Below are 16,129 nucleotides of genomic sequence, written 5' to 3'. Positions count from 1 at the left end.
TTGACGAGGGGGCAGGGTCAGCTCTCCAATTAGCCCTGGAGTCGACCAATCAGCTGCTTGATGGATTTCAGGAAGCCATTTCCTGAAATAAACACATGCAAACATACAAACTACAACACATAAACTGGGGAACGTAACACACCGCTAATTGTTGTTGTCAGAAACTGTTCCATTTGCTGGGAAGGGAGAGCTCTGCCTTAATAAACATCCATATTCTAATTGTTAGAGCTGATTAATCCGAGCAGTAAAACAACATGATTTTCTCCAACAAGATTTCCATCACAATCTTAATGAGCTCAAAGTAGTGCCTGCCTGTTGTTGGTGGGTATTTGCATGAGAACGTTATAAACAAGTGTACTTAGCTCCTTTTTGAGGATGGCTGTTTGTGGGGACCGTTTCCTAATTAGTGTACAGATGGTTACTGACTGTGCCTTATAAACAGTCTCTTTTGATTACATCACAGCCAACCACCCCTCTCACAGTCTCCATGCTTCTACAGTGGGGAGAACAAGTATTTGATACACTGACGATTTTGCAGGTTTTCCTACTTACAAAGCATGTAGAGGTCTGTAATTTTTATCATAGGTACACATCAACTGTGAGAGACGGAATCTAAAACAAAAATCCAGAAAATCACATTGTATGATTTTTAAGTAATTAATTTGCATTTTATTGCATGCAATAAGTATTTGATCACCTACCAACCAGTAAGAATTCCGGCTCTCACAGACCTGCTAGTTTTTCTTTAAGAGGCTCCTCTGTCCTCCACTCATTACCTGTATTAACTGCACCTGTTTGAACTCATTACCTGTATAAAAGACACCTGTCCACACACTCAATCACAGACTCCAACCTCTCCACAATGGCCAAGACCAGACAGCTGTGTAAGGACATCAGAGATAAAATTGTAGACCTGCACAAGGCTGGAATGGGCTACAGGACAATAGGCAAGCAGCTTGGTGAGAAGGCAACAACTGTTGGCACAATTATTAGAAAATGCTCCATGCAAGATGTCATCTCGTGGGGCATCAATGATCATGAGGAAGGTAAGGGATCAGCCCAGAACTACACGGCAGGACCTGGTCAATGACCTGAAGAGAGCTGGGACCACAGTCTCAAAGAAAACCATTAGTAACACACTACGCCGTCATGGATTAAAATCCTGCAACGCACGCAAGGTCCCCCTGCTCAAGCCAGCGCATGTCCAGGCCCGTCTGAAGTTTACCAATGTCCATCTGGATGATCCAGAGGAGGAATGGGAGAAGGTCATGTGGTCTGATGAGACAAAAATAGAGCTTTTTGGTCTAAACTCCACTCGCCGTGTTTGGAGGAAGAAGAAGGATGAATACAACCCCAAGAACACCAACCCAACTGTGAAGCATGGAGGTGGAAACATCATTCTTTGGGGATGTGTCACGTTCTATCCATTGTTCGTATGTGTTTTCCTTGTTTTAGTGTTGGTCAGGACGTGAGCTGGGTGGGCATTCTATGTTGTGTGTCTGTTTTGTCTATTTCTATGTTTGGCCTGATATGGTTCTCAATCAGAGGCAGGTGTTAGTCATTGTCTCTGATTGGGAACCATATTTAGGTAGCCTGTTTTGTGTTGGGTTTTGTGGGTGATTGTTCCGGTCTCTGTGTTTGCACCAGATAGGACTGTTTAGGTTTTCACTTTTCTTGTTTTGTTTAGTCTGTTCATGTATAGTCGTCTTTATTAAAGACATGAATAACCACCACGCTGCATTTTGGTCCGCCTCTCTTTCACCAGAAGAAAACCGTTACAGGATGCTTTTCTGCAAAGGGGACAGGACGACTGCACCGTATTGAGGGGAGGATAGATGGGGCCATGTATCGCGAGATCTTGGCCAACAACCTTCTTCCCTCAGTAAGAGCATTGAAGATGGGTCGTGGCTTCGTCTTCCAGCATGACAACGACCCGAAACACACAGCCTAAGGAGTAAGAAGCATCTCAAGGTCCTGGAGTGGCCTAGCCAGTCTCCAGACCTGAACCCAATAGAAAATCTTTGGAGGGAGCTGAAAGTCTGTATTGCCCAGTGACAGCCCCGAAACCTGAAGGATCTGGAGAAGGTCTGTATGGAGTAGTGGGCCAAAATCCCTGCTGCAGTGTGTGCAAACCTGGTCAAGAACTACAGGAAACGTATGATCTCTGTAATTGCAAACAAAGGTTTCTATACCAAATATTAAGTTCTGCTTTTCTGGTGTATCAAATACTTATTGCATGCAATAATAGGCAAATGAATTACTTAAAAAGCATACAATGTGATTTTCTGGATTTTTGTTTTAGATTCCGTCTCTCACAGTTGAAGTGTACCTATGATAAAAATTTCAGACCTCTACATGCATTGTAAGTAGGAAAACCTGCAAAATCGGCAGTGTATCAAATACTTGTTCTCCCCACTGTATGTATACAGCTCGGCTCCACAGACATTGGGATTCATACACGGTACTTAAACTCCCAACCAAGGACACAGAAAAATACAGATGTATCCCAACTTGTCCGTTTGAGAAAGACCCCCCCCCTCCTCCTTTTCCACACACAGTTAGTAATATTTACATATTTTTCATTACTCATCTCATATGTATATACTGTATTTTATTATATTCTCCTGTATTTTAGTCTATGCCGCTCTGACATTGCTCATCCAAATAAGAATATTTTCTTAATTCCATTCCTTTACTGTTGGAGCTAGAAACACAAGCATTTCGCAACACCGGCAATAACATCTGTTAAAACCATGCACGTGAACATGTCGAAGCAGCCGATATGCATCTGTCAGCACATCATATGAACTTGAGACATCTGAAGGTATAAATCCACATTACCCATGTGTGGCCAATTATTTTTATAGGGACTATAATACTCATTTAGATTGCAAATCACACTTTGTAGCCCTACATGATTCCTTAGCTATTACACTGTGTTGATTCATAATTAACTTGAATTTAGTTGATCCTGTACCAACAACGTAGCCAAAGAGATTGTGGGTATAAAGTAAACTTATCAATAAACAATGTGTGATTAAAAAAAAGAACATAGCCTAAAGGTACATTTTGTTATGCTATGTGTATTGAGTGATCTGGTGGTCCGGATATCATGAACAAATCTACCCCAGAATGAAGTGAACACTGCGCCTTTAAAATCAAACAGCGCACCCTAATCCCACGGTCGACTCCACACTATCCACATTCGGATCAAGAGGTTTGCTTTAGTTCAGTGTTTTGCTAACCCACTTGTAATAACCGTTTAATTATAGGCGAGCTAAGTTGGCGTTGTGAGAGGACCACAGAGGAATTTGTTCAGCAACAAGTTTGGAACACATGCACTCGCTACAAAGTTGCAAACAACGTTTTTTGAATGGAGGCTTCGGCTGTGAGAGCCATAGTGAAGTTCGGAGAGGGGGCGCAGGCTGGGGTGGTAGGCTATCTGATTTGACGTTATAATCAGACAGTATCCTGTTGCGAGCAAGAGTCAGCTGGCTCACCGAGGAGAGGACGGAGCTTATTCTCGCTATTATTCGGATCTTTGTCCATTCCGGAGTAGACCTAGGTATAATTGCTTCCGCGGGATAGCTGACACACTACGGGAGAAACTACTATAACTTCGGGTTGGGATCTCCACGTCAGAATACCGCGTGACAGTGCTCTCTCTCCGCTGACTGGACTGGACAGTAGACTGCGGTAATATTTTACTTTGGGAGTAACGAGAGTTTGGATTTCATATTTTCGTTTCAATTGTTTACTGTGTTGAACGTTGTTTTTATTGGCTAGCCTACTTTTAAATAAATTGGACAGAACATTTTTTTTGTGAAAGTTGTGGCTCGAACCTTAAATCAGATCATAGTTTATACACATTTTGTAATTCACTTCAAGATGGATAAATACGACGATTTGGATCTTGAGGCAAGTAAGTTTTTAGAAGACCTCAATATGTATGAGGCATCTAGGGACGGGCTGTTCCGAATGAAGAAGGATGCACGGAACAACTCCGACTTTGAAGAAACCAGGAGAGTTTTTGCCTCCAAAATGACAAAAATCCACATACAGAAACAGCAAGAGGAAATTGCCAAAAGCAATTTGGTTGTGAGAATGAACGGGGGTCAAAACAGAGCGGCAGACAGCACGTTTTACACCAAAGACAGGCCGCCTATCAATAGCTACAGACCGGCAGGGGAAGCTGCAGCCAAGCCTCCCATACTCTCTGGCCCTTTGCCAGGCACCGCCAGTGGCGCGAGTCAGTACGCGCCCTATGACGCTCTGAAACACCATTCACCCAGTCAACAGTCATACGGCTACGGAAACAATTACGATAACAAGGAGCGTTTTGAGCCGCATTCTTACCACCACGCCTTGAGTCCCACCAGCCCTGGGAACGCACACACACATGCTTCTGGTCACCCTGCCAGTCCCTCGGGCACTTCGGCCTCCTACTCCTCCAGGGGTGGCCAGGCCTCCTCAGGATCCTCCAGCCCTGCTGGATCATCAGGCCTTATGTGCAGCCCATCTCAGCAGCCCCCACACCACTCACCATCTCCCCCCTTCTCTGACAGCCTACAGTCTCTGAGCCCCACTAGACTGCACCAGAGCAAGGCTGCCACCCTACTGGTGCAGCAGAGACCCCCCATGTTGTCTGATGCTGGGGCTGCAGCAGACTGGATGCGGAGCTTGGGGCACCCAGACCTGTTAGAACCACTCCCTCTGAGTGCCTTCACTGGCGGAGCTGACCTGTACCAGCAGCTGTCTCCCCAACTTGCCACTGTTACACCACCAACAGGCCCTTACTCAGCAGCATCCTCTATGAGCCCAAGATCAACAGCCAACCATGGAAATCTAGGCCAGAACGGGCTCTCTCAGAGTCCTGTGGTTCTCACCCCCAGCCCCACCCGTGCTCAAGTGGCTGTCCCAGCCCCACCTGCACCCCCATCTGAGGCAGCCCAGCCCAAAGCCACAGCTGGAGCTTACTTCCCTGCCTCTGCCTCTCCCTCTGGAATCAGTGTCTCTAGAAGCTTTGGCCATGGTCAAGGTGTAGGCCAGGCGCAGGGCAGGCAAGTGGCCATGGGGGTGGATGTGCCCTCTGGCCTAGACAGCCAGCTGTCCTCTGGTGGTGAGGCATGCCAACCCCAGCCCCAGTCTGAAGCCCCCAGCACCCCCAGAGCTCTCAAACTGCCCAGCCAGACTCTCCATGTCCAACCGGAGCAGGGGCCGTCTGCCGCCGAGATCAAATTAGAAGCCCTGACCAAGCGTCTGGAGAAGGAGATGGACGCCCAGCCCAAGGCAGACTACTTCGGTAAGCTTAGTTTGACATTTTGATCGACCTGGTGTCTCTCTTTAATCAAATTCACTATTTCTCTGTGTGGGTCACAGAGTTCGAAAATGGCCCACTGTTCAAAACTTTTCACCTCGTTCATTTAACCTTGTCTTTGTGTATGTGTGTGTATGTTTTGGTTTGCTCGTGCCGGATCAAGTGGAATAGTTGTGAAGGCGTCCTAGCGGCCATTCTGTCTGTGTATGTTTCTGATCATCGTGGCTCATACTGTTGTTCAGTATTGAACTCGACAGACAAAGCGTTTAGCCAGAGGCCTCTTCTATTCTCTTCTTCGTCTTTTAGTCTAGAATGAATAATTGTCTAATTTGTTTCTTCTCGTTCTCCTTAAATCCTCCCGTCTGGGTATGTCACTGACGGCCACCAGCCCGCCTACCTCTCAGGCTCGGCCCAGGGCCAACCAGGAGAAGGTTGTCTTCTCCTCTCAGCTGTAATAAGCCTGGTGGATTAAGTGGAGGACACATCAATAACTAAATTAATTAGTAACAGGATATTGGCTGCTTTTTTTTTAGATCAGCGCTGCGCGTTTGACATCGTTTGTAAAACATCCGTTCTCTCCCCGATCACATCCGTTCTCTCCCCGATCACATCCGTTGTCTCCCAGATCACATCCGTTCTCTTGTCATGTGTTTGACTCAGTCTTTCCAAATAACATCATCACATGGCCGAGCACAGACCCGGACTTGAACATTCTTGCTCTAAACCACCATGTGCATGCTCGCACACACACATGCATCCATATACACACACACACACACACACACACACACACACACACACACACACACACACACACACACACACACACACACACACACACACACACACACACACACACACACACACACACACACACACACACACACACACACACACACACACACACACACACACATGCATCCATATACACACAAAGGCACACACACACACACACCTTTTGTACGCAGCCACAGTCTGGGGAATACAGACAATGACAACTGAATAACAGCACCTGTTAGTGTTTTTCCATGTAGCCTGTAGCTGCCCTAGGATACATTACATCAGTCTCTTTAGTTTAAGTACAGATTAATATATAACTGGTTACGAGTAAATTTACACTTTTCCCTTTTAATGCAGAAATAACTATTGAATATAATATTTGTGCCCAATGTGTGCAACAGGAGAAGTGGAAGTGAAAGAGATGAGAAAAGCTTTGAGGAAGAAAGAAAGAGGAAAAGGAGAGAGTGAGAGAGAGGTAGGGCAGGAGGAGAAGAGAGAAAGAGGTAGGGCAGGAGGAGAAGAGAGAAAGAGGTAGGGCAGGAGGAGAAGAGAGAAAGAGGTAGGGCAGGAGGAGAAGAGAGAAAGAGGTAGGGCAGGAGGAGAAGAGAGAAAGAGGTAGGGCAGGAGGAGAAGAGAGAAAGAGGTAGGGCAGGAGGAGAAGAGAGAAAGAGGTAGGGCAGGAGGAGAAGGGAGGAAGGAGGAGGAATACAACTGGTCAGCAGAAACAGATTTATAAAAGGCCCAAGAGCATGGCTTTCTGCTCCTTTTTTTAAGCTAGTGCCACGCAGCACCCAGTTTGCGTGCTCTCATGAAATTGTTCTTTGGAAAAACGGGGAGAAAATAAGTGCTTGGCTGTCTTTCCCCCAGCTATACTGCTGTACCGTACCAGACCTGTACTCTGTGTGCTGCAGTTATAAACTGCTGACAAGGTGTTTATTACTCTGCTCTGAGAGCCCAGTTCCAGGCTAGTCCTGGTGGAGAATATGTGTACAGTATACTATGTCCTGAAGGTAAGGCCCAGAGTTTTTCCTCCTCATCCAGATGTGTTTGGCATGTTGAGGCGCAAGGCCAGAGAGAGAGAGAGAGAGAAGAGAGAGAGAGAGAGAACCTGTCATGTTTTGTCATTTATTATCATGTCTTGTCCCTGTGCTTCCCATTCTATTCGTTTCCCTCTGCTGGTCTTATTAGGTTCTTTCCCTCTTTCTAGCCCTCTCTCTCCCCCTCCCTCTCTCACTCTCTCGCTCTCTCTTCTCTCTATCGTTCCGTTCCTGCTCCCAGCTGTTCCTATTCCCCTAATCATCATTTAGTCTTCCCACACCTGTTCCCGATCCTTTTCCCTGATTAGAGTCCCTATTTCTCTCCTTGTTTCCCGTACCTGCCCTGTCGGATCCTCATCTATAATTCACCGTGCTGTGTCTATGTTTTGCCCTGTCGTGTCGTGTTTCCCTCAGATGCTGCGTGGTGAGCAGGTGTCTGAGTCTGCTAGGTTCAAGTGCCTTCCCGAGGCAACCTGCAGTTCTCGATCAAGTCTCCAGTCCGTTCTCGTCTTTACGTGTAGTATTATGCTTTTTGTTTTGTAAAGTTTATACTGGATTAAATACTCTGTTTTCGCCAAGTCGCTTTTGGGTCCTCATTCACCTGCATGACAGAAGGATCCGACCGAGGAATGGACCCAGCGACTACAGACGCTCGTAACACTGCCGTCGAGATCCAAGGAGCCATGCTCGGCAGACACGAGCAGGAATTGTCTGCTGCTCGCCATGCCGTGGAGAACCTGGCCGCTCAGGTTTCCGACAGTTCCAGAGTCTTCGTCTCGTGCCACCTGTTACTTCCTGGCCTGCCGAGCCTCCAGAACCTAGGGTTAATAACCCACCTTGCTACTCCGGGCAGCCCACTGAGTGCCGCTCCTTTCTCACCCAGTGTGAGATTGTGTTCTCTCTCCAACCCAACACATACTCTAGAGAGAGAGCTCGGGTTGCTTACGTCATTTCACTCCTTACTGGCCGGGCCCGAGAGTGGGGCACAGCTATCTGGGAGGCAAGGGCTGATTGTTCTAACAATTACCAGAACTTTAAAGAGGAGATGATTCGGGTTTTTGACCGTTCAGTTTTTGGTGGGGAGGCTTCTAGGGTCCTGGCTTCCCTATGCCAAGGTGATCGATCCATAACGGATTACTCTATAGAGTTTCGTACTCTTGCTGCCTCTAGTGACTGGAACGAGCCGGCGCTGCTCGCTCGTTTTCTGGAGGGACTCCACACAGTGGTCAAAGATGAGATTCTCTCTCGGGAGGTTCCTTCCAGTGTGGACTCTTTGATTGCTCTCGCCATCCGCATAGAACGACGGGTAGATCTTCGTCACCAGGCTCGTGGAAGAGAGCTCGCATCAACGGTGTTTCCCTGCTCCGCATCGCAACCATCTCCCTCCTCTGGCTCTGAGACTGAGCCCATGCAGCTGGGAGGGATTCGCATCTCGACTAAGGAGAGGGAACGGAGGATCACCAACCGCCTGTGCCTCTATTGCGGATTTGATGGACATTTTGTTAATTCATGTCCAGTAAGAGGCCAGAGCCCATCAGTAAGCGGAGGGCTACTGGTGAGCGCTACTACTCAGGTCTCTTCATCTAGATCTTGTACTACTATGTCGGTCCATCTACGCTGGACCGGTTCGGGTGCTACATGCAGTGCCTTGATTGACTCTGGGGCTGAGGGTTGTTTCATGGACGAAGCATGGGTTCGGAAACATAATATTCCTTTCAGACAGTTAGACAAGCCTACGCCCATGTTTGCCTTAGATGGTAGTCATCTTCCCAGTATCAGATTTGAGACACTACCTTTAACTCTCACAGTATCTGGTAACCACAGTGAGACTATTTCTTTTTTGATTTTTCGTTCACCTTTCACACCTGTTGTTTTGGGTCATCCCTGGCTAGTATGTCATAATCCTTCTATTAATTGGTCTTGTAATTCTATCCTATCCTGGAACGTATCTTGTCATGTGAAGTGCTTAATGTCTGCCATCCCTCCCATTTCTTCTGTCCCCACTTCTCAGGAGGAACCTGGCGATTTGACAGGAGTGCCGGAGGAATATCATGATCTGCGCACGGTCTTCAGTCGGTCCCGAGCCAACTCCCTTCCTCCTCACCGGTCGTATGATTGTAGTATTGATCTCCTTCCGGGGACCACTCCTCCTCGGGGTAGACTATACTCTCTGTCGGCTCCCGAACGTAAGGCTCTCGAGGATTATTTATCTGTGTCTCTTGACGCCGGTACCATAGTGCCTTCTTCCTCTCCGGCCGGGGCGGGGTTCTTTTGTTAAGAAGAAGGACGGTACTCTGCGCCCCTGCGTGGATTATCGAGGGCTGAATGACATAACGGTTAAGAATCGTTATCCGCTTCCCCTTATGTCATCAGCCTTCGAGATTCTGCAGGGAGCCAGGTGCTTTACTAAGTTGGACCTTCGTAACGCTTACCATCTCGTGCGCATCAGAGAGGGGGACGAGTGGAAAACGGCGTTTAACACTCCGTTAGGGCATTTTGAGTACCGGGTTCTGCCGTTTGGTCTCGCCAATGCGCCAGCTGTTTTTCAGGCATTAGTTAATGATGTTCTGAGAGACATGCTGAACATCTTTGTTTTTGTCTATCTTGACGATATCCTGATTTTTTCACCGTCACTCGAGATTCATGTTCAGCACGTTCGACGTGTTCTACAGCGCCTTTTAGAGAATTGTCTCTACGTAAAGGCTGAGAAGTGCTCTTTTCATGTCTCCTCCGTTACTTTTCTCGGTTCCGTTATTTCCGCTGAAGGCATTCAGATGGATTCCGCTAAGGTCCAAGCTGTCAGTGATTGGCCCGTTCCAAGGTCACGTGTCGAGTTGCAGCGCTTTTTAGGTTTCGCTAATTTCTATCGGCGTTTCATTCGTAATTTCGGTCAAGTTGCTGCCTCTCTCACAGCTCTTACTTCTGTCAAGACGTGTTTTAAGTGGTCCGGTTCCGCCCAGGGAGCTTTTGATCTTCTAAAAGAACGTTTTACGTCCGCTCCTATCCTCGTTACTCCTGACGTCACTAGACAATTCATTGTCGAGGTTGACGCTTCAGAGGTAGGCGTGGGAGCCATTCTATCCCAGCGCTTCCAGTCTGACGATAAGGTTCATCCTTGCGCTTATTTTTCTCATCGCCTGTCGCCATCTGAGCGCAACTATGATGTGGGTAACCGTGAACTGCTCGCCATCCGCTTAGCCCTAGGCGAATGGCGACAGTGGTTGGAGGGGGCGACCGTTCCTTTTGTCGTTTGGACAGACCATAAGAACCTTGAGTACATCCGTTCTGCCAAACGACTTAATGCCCGTCAAGCTCGTTGGGCGTTGTTTTTCGCTCGTTTCGAGTTTGTGATTTCTTACCGTCCGGGTAGCAAGAACACCAAGCCTGATGCCTTATCCCGTCTGTTTAGTTCTTCTGTGGCTTCTACTGATCCCGAGGGGATTCTTCCTTATGGGCGTGTTGTCGGGTTGACAGTCTGGGGAATTGAAAGACAGGTTAAGCAAGCACTCACGCACACTGCGTCGCGCGCGCTTGTCCTAGTAACCTCCTTTTCGTTCCTGTTTCCACTCGTCTGGCTGTTCTTCAGTGGGCTCACTCTGCCAAGTTAGCTGGTCATCCCGGTGTTCGAGGCACTCTTGCGTCTATTCGCCAGCGATTTTGGTGGCCGACTCAGGAGCGTGACACGCGCCGTTTCGTGGCTGCTTGTTCGGACTGCGCGCAGACTAAGTCGGGTAACTCTCCTCCTGCCGGTCGTCTCAGACCGCTCCCCATTCCTTCTCGACCATGGTCTCACATCGCCCTAGACTTCATTACCGGTCTGCCTTTGTCTGCGGGGAAGACTGTGATTCTTACGGTTGTCGATAGGTTCTCTAAGGCGGCACATTTCATTCCCTCGCTAAACTTCCTTCCGCTAAGGAGACGGCACAAATCATTATCGAGAATGTGTTCAGAATTCATGGCCTCCCGTTAGACGCCGTTTCAGACAGAGGCCCGCAATTCACGTCACAGTTTTGGAGGGAGTTCTGTCGTTTGATTGGTGCGTCCGTCAGTCTCTCTTCCGGGTTTCATCCCCAGTCTAACGGTCAAGCAGAGAGGGCCAATCAGACGATTGGTCGCATACTACGCAGCCTTTCTTTCAGAAACCCTGCGTCTTGGGCAGAACAGCTCCCCTGGGCAGAATACGCTCACAACTCGCTTCCTTCGTCTGCTACCGGGTTATCTCCGTTTCAGAGTAGTCTGGGTTACCAGCCTCCTCTATTCTCTTCCCAGCTTGCCGAGTCCAGCGTTCCCTCCGCTCAAGCGTTTGTCCAACGTTGTGAGCGCACCTGGAGGAGGGTGAGGTCTGCACTTTGCCGCTACAGGGCACAGACTGTGAGAGCCGCCAATAAACGCAGGATTAAGAGTCCTAGGTATTGTTGCGGCCAGAGAGTGTGGCTTTCCACTCGCAACCTTCCTCTTACGACAGCTTCTCGTAAGTTGACTCCGCGGTTCATTGGTCCGTTCCGTGTCTCCCAGGTCGTCAATCCTGTCGCTGTGCGACTGCTTCTTCCGCGACATCTTCGTCGCGTCCATCCTGTCTTCCATGTCTCCTGTGTTAAGCCCTTTCTTCGCACCCCCGTTCGTCTTCCCTCCCCCTCCCGTCCTTGTCGAGAGCGCACCTATTTACAAGGTACATAAGATCATGGACATGCGTTCTCGGGGACGGGGTCACCAATACTTAGTGGATTGGGAGGGTTACGGTCCTGAGGAGAGGAGTTGGGTTCCGTCTCGGGACGTGCTGGACCGTTCACTCATTGATGATTTCCTCCGTTGCCGCCAGGATTCCTCCTCGAGTGCGCCAGGAGGCGCTCGGTGAGTGGGGGGTACTGTCATGTTTTGTCATTTATTATCATGTCTTGTCCCTGTGCTTCCCATTCTATTCGTTTCCCTCTGCTGGTCTTATTAGGTTCTTTCCCTCTTTCTAGCCCCTCTCTCCCCTCCCCTCTCACTCTCTCGCTCTCTCTTCTCTCTATCGTTCCGTTCCTGCTCCCAGCTGTTCCTATTCCCCTAATCATCATTTAGTCTTCCCACACCTGTTCCCGATCCTTTTCCCTGATTAGAGTCCCTATTTCTCTCCTTGTTTCCCGTACCTGCCCTGTCGGATCCTCATCTATAATTCACCGTGCTGTGTCTATGTTTTGCCCTGTCGTGTCGTGTTTCCCTCAGATGCTGCGTGGTGAGCAGGTGTCTGAGTCTGCTAGGTTCAAGTGCCTTCCCGAGGCAACCTGCAGTTCTCGATCAAGTCTCCAGTCCGTTCTCGTCTTTACGTGTAGTATTATGCTTTTTGTTTTGTAAAGTTTATACTGGATTAAATACTCTGTTTTCGCCAAGTCGCTTTTGGGTCCTCATTCACCTGCATGACAGAACCCTGTCCCAGACCCCCAGAGGTCCACTCATTCAGTATGTAAGGGAAGATGTTCTGGGGCATGTCGCTGTCATGCTGAACACACCCACACAGATTCATAAGCACACATGTTATAGAGATTCCTGTGGGGGGCCGCAGTAGAAGATGGTAGAACCTTTGTGTATGACAATACTGTAACGCTGACACGCTCACAGCACACACACCCAGCACACACTAATTTTCTGCGTTACGCTGTCGTGCCATAAAATAGCCTGCGTGACGGCCAGATGCAGTTCTTGGCCTGGTCTACATACTGAACTGAAAGAGAAGCTCCATCCCTGACCTGCTTTTTCCACTGAAAGGAGAGGAGTATTCTTTCAGCCTGAACCATAGGTCTGGATACTCAGAGCAAGCACAGTGGCTAGGAGAAACTCCCTAGAAAGCCAGGGTCATAAGAAGAAACCTAGAGAGGAACCAGGCTCCGAGGGGTGGCTGTGTCGGGTAAAGTTTATAAGAGTATATGGTCATTAAGGCCAGATTGTGTTGAGTTACTCCTCTTTAACAAGCAAACTATGGCTAAATGAAGAACCATACTACTATGGGAATGATGTTCTATTCCAGGGTTATCAGTTCAATATGTAATTTATTAAAGGATTGCCTCATTTGTATGATACAGTATATTATTGACCAGTGTGACTATAGAGTATGAAGTATGTAAGTCATATTTACACTGGGGGCATATACCTAGTGATGTAGTAGGTTCGTGTAAAAGGGAGATTAGTGTGGCCATCCTAAAGGCTCATATGGGCCACCTCTAAAATGATACCCTGTTGCCTATTTAGTGCACTACTTGTGACCAGGGCCCATATAGTAGTGCACTGTATAGGGTGCCATTTCAGACCCATGCCTAGTGAGTTCCAGCCAGCTAGGGCTGGGGTCTCTCATATCATATACTCTCTGCTCTGATTGGCAGAGCTGTAGCTGGATGTTCTGGGAAACTGAGTGCCGTGCCAAACGGCTGCACCAGGGGAACACAGAGGAATGTCTGGAGGACGGGACGGGGCTGACGAATATAAAGAGTGGGTGGGGAGCTCACTTAGTTTCATAAATGATTAGATTAGCAGAAGGTACTTCGGGTTAATTTATAGAACCTTTTGGTGCGTCTTTGGCTGTGAGAGAGAGAGGGAGGGAGGTAGAGCAGGGAAAGAGAGGCAGAGTGGAGAGCAGATTTATGGGTGGGAGGTCAGACAGGAAGGGTGAGTGGTGGGACAGGACAGAGGGTGGAGGGGATCACTGTCGCCACACACAGATAGTAGAGGTTGAGTGCTTTGTATTGTGTTGTGATTAAGGATGGCTTTCTCCTATCAGGCTGTAGTCTGTCTGTGGACTGGACAGTTTACCTTAACTCTTCCCAGGGTGTCTTGGCTTCTGCTTTGGCACTCAATCTGTACCCCTGACAAGTCCTGCAGGAAGCCTTTGTGTGTGTGTGTGTGTGTGTGTGTGCATCTCTCTCTCTCTCCTCCCTCTTTATCTCTCTCTGTGTCTGGGCCTGGTGCCTTGCTTCAGTGTTTGATTGGTTGTATTAGTAAATGTGTGTGAGTGTAGTGAGAGAATGTTTTTGTGATGTTGGGCTGTTGTTTTGGGTGGGACCAGTGTTGATGTGATTTCATAATGTTCTAGCTTTGGATTCTAATACTTCCATATGATACACACACAAAATAATAACTACCATATGGATATTACTAAGTGCAGTAGTCTTATTTGGCTTCTAACATGACAAGTCAACTACCATAATATCAAGTTCCTGTCAGAGATTGTGGAGGTTTATGAAGAGGCTTGTTGTGAGCCATTGGGAGGCAGTAGAGGCAGACGTTTTGACAACTGGGCTGGTGTTTGGGGGGTGAGGTGAGGGGGAGGATGGTGGGTGAAGTTTTGGCTCTGTGTTTTGGTTCCATTCCCCCCTCAGCCATGCCCTCATAACCAATAAAGAAAGCACTCCCCTATAAAATCACAGGGGTTTTGGAATATGGGACTGTGATCAGGGAGAAAAATGTTGCTTCTTTACCTAAGAATGTTTGTCCCAAACAGGAACCAGTTTGTTTGGTTGTTTATGTATCCCTCTTACTTTTCAGTGCATTTTATAGTTTCAATGGCATGTGCATTATAAACACCAGCTGTGACTTTCAACTCTGGTGGAAAATCATGCAATTCTCAGTTTTGAAAAGTCAACCAAGTAAAACGAAAAGTTGAGCTAAACAAACCCAACCCTGTTGAGTCCATATAGTAGAACTGACTGTCTGTCAGTCAGTCTAATGATGGATTAAACCTAGAAGGGTTGAGGCCAGATTTTGGAGGAGAGGAGAGGAGGGGTAGAGGAGGGATAGAGGAAGAGGAGAGGAGGGATAGATGAAGAGGGAGGAACACATGATGAGAGGAGTAGGCCCTTAATCTCCAAATCAAATCAAAATCAAATCAAATGTATGTATATAGCCCTTCGTACATCAGCTGATATCTCAAAGTGCTGTACAGAAACCCAGCCTAAAACCCCAAACAGCAAGCAATGCAGGTGTAGAAGCACGGTGGCTAGGAAAAACTCCCTAGAAAGGCCAAAACCTAGGAAGAAACCTAGAGAGGAACCAGGCTATGTGGGGTGGCCAGTCCTCTTCTGGCTGTGCCGGGTGGAGATTATAACAGAACATGGCCAAGATGTTCAAATGTTCATAAATGACCAGCATGGTCGAATAATAATAAGGCAGAACAGTTGAAACTGGAGCAGCAGCATGGCCAGGTGGACTGGGGACAGCAAGGAGTCATCATGTCAGGTAGTCCTGGGGCACGGTCCTAGGGCTCAGGTCCTCCGAGAGAGAGAAAGAAAGGGAGAATTAGAGAGAGCATATGTGGGGTGGCCAGTCCTCTTCTGGCTGTGCCGGGTGGAAATTATAACAGAACATGGCCAAGATGTTCAAATGTTCATAAATGACCAGCATGGTCGAATAATAGTAAGGCAGAACAGTTGAAACTGGAGCAGCAGCATGGCCAGGTGGACTGGGGACAGCAATGAGTCATCATGTCAGGTAGTCCTGGGGCATGGTCCTAGGGCTCAGGTCAGTTGAAACTGGAGCAGCAGCATGGCCAGGTGGACTGGGGACAGCAAGGAGTCATTATGTCAAGTAGTCCTGGGGCATGGTCCTAGAGCTCAGGTCCTCCGAGAGAGAGAAAGAAAGAAGAAGAGAATTAGAGAACGCACAGGACACTGAATAGGACAGGAGAAGTACTCCAGATATAACAAACTGACCCTAGCCCCCCGACACAAACTACTGCAGCATAAATACTGGAGGCTGAGACAGGAGGGGTCAGGAGACACTGTGGCCCCATCCGAGGACACCCCCAGACAGGGCCAAACAGGAAGGATATAACCCCACCCACTTTGCCAAAGCACAGCCCCCACACCACTAGAGGGATATCTTTAACCACCAACTTACCATCCTGAGACAAGGCTGAGTATAGCCCACAAAGATCTCCGCCACGGCACAACCCAAGGGGGGGGGGGCGCCAACCCAGACAGGATGACCACAACAGTGAATCAACCCATTCAGGTGACGCACCCCCTCC

General features: G+C 48.1%; 1 protein-coding gene across 2 annotated transcripts in view; it reads left to right on the top strand.

The window, feature by feature from the left end:
- The first annotated feature begins 3,176 nt into the window (after positions 1–3,176).
- Positions 3,177–16,129, top strand: part of LOC124004988 (Wilms tumor protein 1-interacting protein-like) — a 44,855-nt gene continuing 31,902 nt past the window's right edge. For both annotated transcript variants that reach the window (XM_046313790.1, XM_046313791.1), the window contains exon 1: positions 3,177–5,302. In XM_046313790.1, coding sequence (XP_046169746.1) covers positions 3,889–5,302 — 1,414 coding nt within the window. In that variant the 5' untranslated portion in view covers positions 3,177–3,888. The remainder of the gene's footprint in view (positions 5,303–16,129) is intronic.

This window comes from Oncorhynchus gorbuscha, linkage group LG19 (assembly GCF_021184085.1).
Source record: "Oncorhynchus gorbuscha isolate QuinsamMale2020 ecotype Even-year linkage group LG19, OgorEven_v1.0, whole genome shotgun sequence".
Lineage (NCBI taxonomy): Eukaryota > Metazoa > Chordata > Actinopteri > Salmoniformes > Salmonidae > Oncorhynchus > Oncorhynchus gorbuscha.
This window is presented reverse-complemented; position numbering and strand designations above follow the sequence as displayed.